This window comes from Microtus ochrogaster, chromosome 18, assembly GCF_000317375.1.
Source record: "Microtus ochrogaster isolate Prairie Vole_2 chromosome 18, MicOch1.0, whole genome shotgun sequence".
Taxonomy (NCBI): Eukaryota; Metazoa; Chordata; class Mammalia; order Rodentia; family Cricetidae; genus Microtus; species Microtus ochrogaster.
The window spans coordinates 37,320,353-37,330,786 of record NC_022020.1 but is presented as its reverse complement, the minus strand read 5'-3'; the positions used below and the strand labels follow the sequence as shown (position 1 = coordinate 37,330,786).

The 10,434-nt window shown below is 47.5% G+C and overlaps 1 protein-coding gene across 1 annotated transcript in view; it reads right to left on the bottom strand.

Annotated features, from left to right (window-relative positions):
- The window catches only part of Tnfaip8 (TNF alpha induced protein 8), a 119,020-nt gene extending 110,346 nt beyond the window's left edge, over positions 1-8,674 (bottom strand). The window contains exon 1 of the mRNA XM_005356089.3: positions 8,567-8,674. Within this exon, the coding sequence (XP_005356146.1) occupies position 8,567 (1 nt within the window). The 5' untranslated portion in view covers positions 8,568-8,674. The remainder of the gene's footprint in view (positions 1-8,566) is intronic.
- Positions 8,675-10,434: the final 1,760 nt, after the last annotated feature.

The following is a 10,434-nucleotide window of genomic DNA, read 5'->3' as shown; positions in this document are numbered from 1 at the left end:
CACACATTACAGGGTAAATCGCTAATTTTAAAAGGAAAAATTTTCTCGCCTTTTAATTTCTATAAAACCTGGTTATTATGCATAGAAGTGTGTCCCTCTTAAGTTTTTTATTTCAAGGTCCTAAATTCCCAATGTGACCATATATGGAGATAGTAAAGAGATAATTAAGGTTAAATGAAGCCATAAGGATGAATGTTGGCCTAATAAGAGGGACAGACACCAGAGACATCACAGCAGGACACAGAGGGAAGGTAGCCCTCTGCTAACCATAGAGAGATGCCCCGGGAGAAGCCAAGCCTCCATCTGGCAGCCTCCGACAGGCCCACTCCTACCATGACTGTACACAGGCTAACGGGAGCCATAAAAGGGAAAAGAATTTTAAGGGTGATTAAAGGGACCGTTTTGGAGAGGATGTGTTTATATCGTGCATCAGGCAGAAGGTGGTTCATTCTCTCCTGCCATCTGTCTCCAAAGTCACTGCCCGTTCTTCCATCTGCTCACTCCTCAAATGGAGAGGCCGGAAGGCCTGGTGCACTGGATCTGGGCCCTCAAGCCTAGTGGACAGTGGCTAGACTCAAATCCATCCATCTTCATCCTTGTTAATAACCAATTAAATATTTAAAGCCAGAAGGCAAAAGCAGCAGATTAACTGAGATTAGTACTGTCATCAGGATGAGGCCTTTATTATCCATTCTTTCCATAACCCCTATTAGAATGATAACTTTAAAAGTCATCAGAATTCCGGAAAAGGAAAGGAGGTCTTGGGTACTAACACAACCCAAAATTCATGGAAGGGAAAAGAAAAGCAGAAGTTATAGCAGGATGGCTTCAAAGAAAAAAAATCAACGGTCTATTTTTGGTTGCCTACAATTGCACAGTCAAGGAGGAAATGTGAGAGCAAGACAGGTTATTCCTGGAGGTTCTAGACCCTCGGGGTAGAACAACAGGGCTCGGATAGGGAAAATGGGTCACTAGGCGGCTCCAAGTCTCAGGCCATCCTTGAAAGAAGGACGTCATCCTAGACCAGCCACCTACAGAGCTCTTGTAACGTGCTCAAGACAGCCGCACAGCAAACCCACAAAGTTACCATCGTGCATGACTGACAGATTTCCAGCCACTGGAGGCTGAACACATCCTCCTACGTGACCTTCCCTGGATGTCAAACGTGGATTTATTTCTGGGTGTACCACTACAAGTTTTGATTGTCAACACTTCCAATCCAGTGAGGACTGACTTGAAAAAACAAAACGACTTGGTTATTTCTTAAGATGGGTATGCAGGGACTGGAGAGCTGGCTCCGTGGTTGAGAGCATCAGCTACTCTCCCAGAGGACCTGGGTTCAATTCCCAGCACCCACAAGGCAGATCACAGCTGTTTGTAACTCCAGTTCCAGTTCTAGGAGATCTGATACCAATGCTCATAAAGTTAAGTAATTTACAAAAAAAAGATGGGTATGTATTCTCTGCGTATAATTCATTTCAATATTCATTCACCTTTAAAGCCCCTCTGTACACAGAGAATAACAATCCTGCGCTAAGGAGATGGTTTGGTGGCGAACGTACTTGCTGTGCAGGCAGGAAGACCTGAGTTTGGACCTCCAGCTTGGCAGCACGCATCTGTAATCCCAGTTCTAGGGGGCAGGGGGGTACCCCAGTGTGGTGGAGGAGACAGCAGATCCCTGGACCTCAAGAGTCAGTCTAGTTGAATTTGTAAGCTTCAGGGTCAATGAACCAACCTGTCCCCAAACTTGAAAGTGCTAGAAAAAGACACCTGACATCAGCCTCTGGCCTCGACATGGACATGCACACGGGTCCCTGCCGCTGCCCCACATCCACATACAGGAATATATATATATGTACCCCCTTCCCATGAACATATGCAGAAATCACAGACACACAGACACACACACACACACAGAGAGAGAGAGAGAGAGAGAGAGAGAGAGAGAGAGAAGCATGCACACACCCAAATCCCTGTAGATATCTGCTATCCAAACAAGTTTTCTCAAACAAGACATGAGAACAGCTCTCCCAGGCTAGAGGTTCTCATTTTGCCGTGCGTTAGCTCGGTAGAGCAGGGAGTAGAAACAGATTCCCAGGTCTACCCTGGTAATGGAACCCAAGAACGTTCCCCTACAACATCAAGTTTTCCCAGTTACTGACATGTTGTTCAGCCAGAAGATGCAGACAGCAGACACAGTCACCTTTTTGGCTTCCCAGAAAAGTCCCAAACTCTGCTCTTGGAGCAGAGGCTTCCTGCTGGGAAGGCAGCCAGTGCACAATCCACCAGGCAGGGAGGGACTCCTCGTGGCCACCCAAGTTCTCCAGCAACAGAGAGTCTCCTGAAGGGGCAACAAACAGCAGCTGTGCCTTTGAGTCCTACCAGTGCTGCAGGTTATAAAAGCCAAGGAGCAGAGAGGCCGAGCATGTAAACAGAGGTCCTCTCCGGAAGCTGAGGAGGTCTGAGCTCAGTCACCTCTCCCAGGTACACCCTGTGAGTCACTGGGGGCCTGTCTACACGAAAGTGGTGACAGGGTTATTTAATCAAGCACCAGCCATTTCCCAGAAAGACTACCTCATCGTTTTAGCGAGAGAGAAGGGAAAATAAAGAAGTTGTTTCCTGATCACTTCATGATGGACTAGTCACATGCCAGGCTTGCTTCTTGAAGGTCTGAGTCATCAAAGCCTGTCTGAACTTTGAAATCTGCTGCCAACATTGTGCTGGCACCTTTGCTCATAAGGCCATGGCCTTTGGTGTGGTGTCTGCATGTGTGCGACTCTGGTCACAGTCAGACGGACAGCCCAGGATGAGAAAGCATGGGTAACAAGACTGCCATGGCATATACCACAGCCTCTGCACCTGCCATTTCCGTTCGAGTCCATTTTGTAAGAATTTTTTTCAGATTTATTTTTAAGTTATGTGCATGGGCGTATGTGAGAGTGTGTGTATGTGCACAAGGGAGTGCACGTACCGGGTTCTGGTAGAGGCAGAGGCTGGAGGAGCCAGATTCCCCTGGAGCTCGAGTTACAGGTAGCATTGAGCTACCCAGAGTGGGTGCCGGGAACTGAACTCTGGCTCTCTGCACAAACAAAGAATGTTCTTAACCTCTCAGCAGATTTTCATCTTTAAAAATAAATAAATCAGCTGGTAGCACAGAGGCAGGAGGATCTTTGTGGGTTCAAGGCCAGTCTGGTCTACACACTGAGCTCCAAGTCAGACAGAAGTATGTAGAGATCCTGAAATGGATGGAGGTGGGGGTTCCTTGGACTTCCCACAGGGCAGGGAACCCTGATTGCTCTTCGGGCTGAGGAGGGAGGGGGACTTGATTTGGGGAGGGGGAGGGAAATGGGAGGCGGTGGCGGGGAAGAGACAGAAATCTTTAATAAATAAATTAATTAATTAAAAAAAAAGAAAAAGGGAAAAAATCCACCAAACAAACAAATAAATCAGGTTTAGGAGTGGAGATGTTTATTCTAAGTAAGCTCAGCCTGAAGAGGGAAGAAGGCTGTCTGGGCCGCTTTCTACTGTTTGGCTCCTTTCAAATATCCAATCATTTACTACATGCTTTGCTCAATCCTGTGTTCCCAGAAGAGCACCATTTCCTTGCCCTTTTGTCTCCCGGAGTTCATACTTAGGCTAAGGATACATCAGCCCAAGCAGGTCCCTTGCAAAGCCATGGGCAGCTATCTGTGTTGGATGCTATTTCTTCAATACCCGTTTGAAACATGGGAGCGGTGAAAGACCAGTTCACCAGTCACAGCTTCATTATAACAGGTCTTAAAAGCATCCCCCAGGGGCTGGAGACATGTCATAGTGGTTAAGAGTACTGGCTGCTCTTCCAGAGGGCCTGGGTTCAATTCCCAGCACCCATATGGCAGCTTACAACTGTCTGTAACTCCAGTTCCTGGGCCTCCGACACACTCACATAGACATACATGCAAGCCAAACACCGATGCACATAAGATAAGAATAAAAAAGCATCCCTCATGTACAGGGAGAATGGACACACAAACTCAGCAGTCCTGCGCTGGCTCCTTCAGCAGCAGCATCGCCCTCATAGAATCATGTAATCCTGCAGCAGGAACTCAGGGTAAGTGTGCTATTCTCACTCTGCTCGCTGGGCTCATCTGCCTTTCGTGGGGGGGAGGGGGGGGACACTCATGCTATAAGTACAACCAGCACAATTTACCACTATCCTTCCTATTCTACAATAGCCCAGGGTCATCAGCACCTTCCTGAGAGGACACCAACTTGGCTAACTAAAATAAATCTACCACGAATTGAGCGTCTGAGAAGGTTTTAGTTTAGTCTGCACAGCAATCATATGATGCAAATCGTGTCACCAACTCTGAGGAAGCAGGCCCGGAGAGCTGATGTCAGTCGTTCAAAGTAACATAGCCCGTGGTGGCTGAGACAAGAGCAGCTGACAGCAGTGGAGTCATCCTAACCAAGCACTTCCTGACTAAGCCAGCCGTTGTTACTCCCATCACCAAGGAAACGAGCATGGAAAAAAAAAAAATCTGAACTTTACTCTCGTCCGTTATCAAAGAATTAAACCTAAGATTTGTTTGTAAACTGGTCTGACGGGCTCCTGCATTGGCGCTTTCCAGCGACCTCCTACTTTAGTCCTGGACCACAAATATTTGCTTCTACAGAAGAAGCAACTGTCCCCTAAAAGGATGGGGTAGGTATTACCTGGTTACTGCTGAGCCGGGGATGTTTTTAAACACTTTTCCCAGGTAACATCCATGCTTGACACAAATGTTTAAGGAACGAAAATATAGAATCAGGCTTACTGCTGTCCTGTCAGGCAAATGTGCCCGGTGTAGTTTCTAATCATTGAGAAATAAAAATAATTTAGAGAATCTTTCTACTATACTCAGTAAGTACCTTTCCTTTGTGAAACACGAGAAGTTTTTAGTTCACTTTGCTTTTATCCAGTCACCCGCAGGGCCTCTCTTCTCACCAATGTCCTTCTCTGTATAAAGCTACCAGCCTTCCAGGGCATCAGATACACAAGAGAAAGCTATGAACTACCAGGCATACACTAAGAGCTCAATTAATGCTGCTGCAAGAATGAGCGGCGCTCACTCGCCTCCTACATGCTAGAATGAGGAACTGGGTACCTCCAAATTTGAATAGCCCTGGGTGTTGTGGTCAAGGACCACCGAGGAGTGGCTTCAACGGTACCTCTTGACTGACGTTCTGAAATCGCCCACCTTCTATGTTTCACTCATTTCTTTATCTTTAGGCCAAAACAAAAATTAAAAATCAACCAGCTTCCGCTGGGAATTATTCTTCATTTATTTTTTGTGACAAGATATTCCCTTTCTTCTTCCTCCCCTCCATGAAACATTCATCTCCATCTGTTGGACAGCATCAGAGAAGAAAAGTCTAGAAGCTGCAGTCCACAGTCACCAAAACCAGATATGGGATACCAGAATATGAAAAGGACTTTTAGCTACAAGGAAGTACTAATACTGAGTTAAGAGCATCTTTGGGGTTTTTGTTAAGGTCTTACTGTAAGCTTTGGTAGTAAATGCAGGATGTGGGCAGTGTAAGAAACGGAGCAGGAAGGCAAGAGAAGCTACGCTGGCCAGGCACCACCTGTATCTCCCTTCTTAGTTTCTGTATCAGCCATAGAGCCCTAAAAATACGAAATCAGAACAAACTGTCTACTCTATCGGGTTGGCCCTGTGCACTGGGATTAAGTTAAGATTCCCAGTGCTTCCCCATGGCTCTCCGCCTTTCTTTCTGTCCCGGAGAACACAGGGGGCTTGTGTTTGTCACTGTTATCTCTCCCCTGACTCCTGCAAGTCACTACCTTGTTTCCTTTCAACGTCTACCGTGTAAAACTGAGAGGGTGGCGAAGCGCCTCTCTGCTAAGTGTGGAACTCACATCTGAGTCTGAGTGAAATCTCCACGTAGGACGGTGTTGCTTCAAAGTAGGGCTAACTCCAGGGCAGAAGCTTAACTGCGCTGACATGATGGCTCACTCAAATTCAACAATTTACTGTTTTTCCCTTAGAAATCTCTCTCTCTCTCTCTCTCTCTCTCTCTCTCTCTCTCTCTCTCTCTCATACACACACACACACACACACACTGCATTTTCCAATGAGCACTGTTTAGATGCAATCACTTCTCCCCACATACCCTTTCCTCTGATTTCAACAGAAGGAAAACTGCAGAAAAGCTGACCTTGCAAACCCTCTGTGCCAGGCCAATACAGAGCGCCTCAGCCCTGGTTTCTGTCAGGGGCCCAGCACAGTCAGTCTGTCCTTACATATGCTCAAAACCCAGGCAGAGACTGTATCTAACAACACATGGAAAGTGTGCTGGTTAAATTTGGTAAGACTGACACACACAACAGTTTCACCGGACAAGAGGGACCCTCAGCTGAGGAATGGCCTCCATGAGATCGGCCTATGGGCAAGTTGGTGTGGTATTTTCTTGATGAACGATTATTGTGGGAGGACCCAGACCATGGTGGCCAGTACCACCTCTGGGCAGGTAGCCCTAGGTTCATGGGGACCAAGCCACTAAGCATTGTTTCTCCAGCTTCAGCTTCAGTTCCTGCCTTGACTTCCCTCAATAACAGTACTGTAAACTTTCCCCCTTCCTAGTTACTTTTGGTCATGATGTTGCCACAAAAGACAGCAAAATAGGACAGAGAGTTAAGAGACAGCAAAGATGAGATTTCCAACTCCAGCAAGCCCCCTTTCCTTTCCTTAGTAAGCACAAACTCATGAGAACAAAAGGCACAGTTGAGTAAATCTCCCGTGAAGATAGTGTTTACAATTGGTGCAAATGGCTACACTTTTGGTGGTACATTCCTCCATTTGATGATTTACTCATGACTCTTAAATCAGGAAATCTAGTAAGATTATAAAATCTAAAACTGTCACAAGAGCAGTAAGCACAAGACATTCATTATCTAAACTATTTACATTTTACAGGGAGAGGAGACCTAGTTTACTTTCCTAAGCTTTATTTACTTCCTTTACAAGCAAAAGCTCCGAAAGTGGGTAGTGGAGGCAGAGATTAATCTATACTGAGGGAAACAGCATCCCAAAAGACCAAAGAAAAGACAGTTATATTACTACCTCGAATATTAACGATAAGGTGTGGACTTCACTCCCTATGACAGATTTAATTAGAAGGTGGCAATAAATGTTTCCAGGTGTTTAATTAAGTGTGATAATTATTTCTGTCCCTAAACAGAAATGGAGTCATATGTTTACACTGCAAAGTATAATGTTTCCTTAGTTAAACCAGCGTGGAAACACCTTTGTGTAATACAGGATTCATTGCATGATAAAAATATCTGCTGTGATAAGCAGCGCTTAAGAGTGATTTAGCAGCTCTTACCTTGCAGCCACCAACGCAGGCTGGTGGCTTAAAAGCCACCCTGTTAGGGTTCTTTTCTTTAGCTACAAAGTTTTGTTAGCCATGCACCTCGGAAAATAATTTGTATTCAAAGTGTCGTTTCCCTACCAGCATCCAAGAGGATTCTCAACAAAGATGTGGAAGACGTTTCATGGGAATTCTATTTCCACAGCAAACACACAGTAAAAATCAACTGAGCTGTAGGAAAACCAGAAATTATGACTAGATGGGAACTCGGGAACTCAAGCACCGTAAGTCTGTTAGGATGCTGCAAACTGATGAAGGAATCTTTCTGTGTAGAAATATGCCCTCTGCAGTGAGAGTTACTGATGACCCCTCCTCAATAAAAATAATTTATAGTAGGATGAAATTGTCAAACTTAAGCAACTCACGGACGTTACTGTTTCAACACTGGGCAGTAACTACAGTTGCTGGTGCTGTGAGTTAGGAAATCAATTGGTTTAGAAACATGGTGTTGCTGAGTCAATGAACATCTTACAGATGCCCAAGTCGTTTTTGATCAGACTGGTCTTGAAAAAGTGTATCAGCAGTCCTGGGCCATCAGGCCCTGGGAACCCATCAGGTGTTCTCCCAGCAGGTGCTGGAAGCTCGGCGCCACAGGTAAGCACGTGGGACATTCAGAACCGCACACAGGCATACAACTTTTTTCACCTCACGATCTTAAAGCAAAACTGGTGGCTGACGGTTTTACAATGCAGGATTGGATAACAATCTGAGGCCAGCATCTCAGTCTGCAATCTGGGGCATCCTGAACACAGGCAAGCCTTGCTTCAGCGCTTGAGGTTGGTTACCGGGAGGACATGACAAGAAGAAAGTCAGAGAAGAAAGGGAGGGGTGTGGAGAGGGGTTCAACGAAGGAGTTGGAGGAGGTCGCCCAGGCGGTAGAATCCCAGCAGCGGAACGGGGATCCACAGTGCGGGGCGGGCACGGTAAAACTATGGGACTTCCCGAGCTGCGCTCTCCCACGCGCTCACACTCACTTGCACTCCCCACACGCGCCCACTCACACCCACTCTCACGGCCGAAGCTCTGGGCGAATTGCAAGTGCGTCCCCAGGAGCACTTTAAAAGTCCCAAAATAGCGTCCGGTTTTATCATTACTATTCTTTTGATCCTACCCCCGCCTCCCCAGCCTCCACTCCTAGGAGGGAAGCACTTACTCGGAGGAAGGGCGCGGTGGCGCCGGGACGAGAGAAGAGCGGGACGGTCCCGCAACGTCGACCCTCAGAGGTTGGACCGCTGGCCGCTCCCGGACCCCTAACAACCCCAGGCGGCCCCAGCGCGGGAGAAGTGGAGCTCGCCCCTGGGGCGGGGCTGGGAGGAGGCAGGGGCGGAGCCTGCAATGCCGGGGCGGAGCTGGGAGGTGGACGAAAGGAGTGGCCAGGTTGCTGTGGCGAAGCAGGGAGGAGGTCAGGGGCGTGGCATGGTGGGAAAGGGGCGTGGCCGGGGCAGGGACTCTGCGGAAGGGGCAGTTGGGGAGGGGCTGAGTTGCTCTGCGGCAAGCGAAGCAAAGGCCACCAGCTAGGGCGGGGTCTGGAGGCAGAGAAAGAGCAGTGTGGCCAGGAACTAGTGGCGGGGCGGCTGGACCAGCACCTCTCTGAGGGCCCCTGAACGCAGTGGTTGGTGCTGCCAACCGAGGACAGAATGGAGGCTCACAGAGTAGCCCAGACCTCTGGGTGCTGGCGGCAAAGACCTGCTTGAGAGATCTGTTTCTTTGCATAAATGTGTGGTCAAATAGTGCCGAGCTCATGTACACCCTGCCAGACAATTAACCCATATATGTGACTGACGACTTGTGGAGGTCTCTGGATCCTGCCTCCCTTCCATCCTTTTCGCTCTTTCCCTCCTCGTTTTAAGATTACCCAGTGACATTCTAAGCGCTTGCAGATCTTTGGCTTCCATTGTCAGCAGTTGTGGGATACCATCTATCTCTTTTGGCTTCTCGCGGGAAGCTTGTGGTCTTGGACACGCACGCTCAAACTCACACACTCCAGTGTGACTGTCTGACTTTACCTGAGGAACAATAGACTCCAGAGGAAACAACAGGACGAAGCCGACTCTGGGCCTTCCTTCTGTTTAAGGGCCATTCCTGGGTGGCTATTGTAAGTGGCAAGGACCATCTACATGGGAGTGAGAGGAACCCACCTGTGGCATAAACATTCACTAACACGACTAGCTCTGTGCAAGGGGTTGAGAACAGTATTGACGAATTTAATATGTGCACGTGACCATTCTAATCTTCTCAACGGTCTATGAGATAGGTCTTAATAGCGATCAGAATTTAGTGAAAAGAAGGAAGGTGTAAGAGACTGCTCAAAGAAAGCTGCACCCTCAGGAAAGGGCAGATTGACTGGAGCAGAGCAAAGAAAGCAAAGACTGGGTTGCTGAAACAGACAAAATCACAGCAGCATGGGTTTCAAGGAAAACACCACTATCTACTGTCTGGGCCTGTAATGAGGCATCAGAGGTACCAGACGATTTTTCTGGAAGGGGTACTCTGAGCTGGGTTTGGATAAGTGGGAACTTCCTAGTCTTTTCCAAGGAAGGAGCAGTGGTGGTGTGTAAGTTTTCTTCTAGATGAAAACATTCCATCTTGGATAAAGCTCCCAGTAAGCAGGAAAATAAAAAAGCTCAAAATAACTTCAGGAAGTCCCTGAAATGAATCAGATTCATTAGAGCCCTCCCTTACAGAGTAAACAATAAAAACATACAGGAGGAAGCTGAGTTGCAAGCACCAGCACCACAATGCGACCAGAGCAGCTGCCTGGAAGAAAGAGAAAGCACCCGAGCTGCCTGGAGGTTTAAAACAGAGTCACCCGGAGAGAACACTCTCCAACCTGTCGAGCACAGGCTGTGCACCGTACTGCAGGTTTCCCAAACTTTTGTTACCCATGCCAGGGTGGGCTTTAGTGACACAGCTGTCTTTGAGTCATTTCTGCTCCTTTAAGTAACCCCTCACCCACATCCCTGAAAGTAACCCCAATAAATCTCCTTGGTTCAACAACTTGGACTTTGGTGGTATCCATAC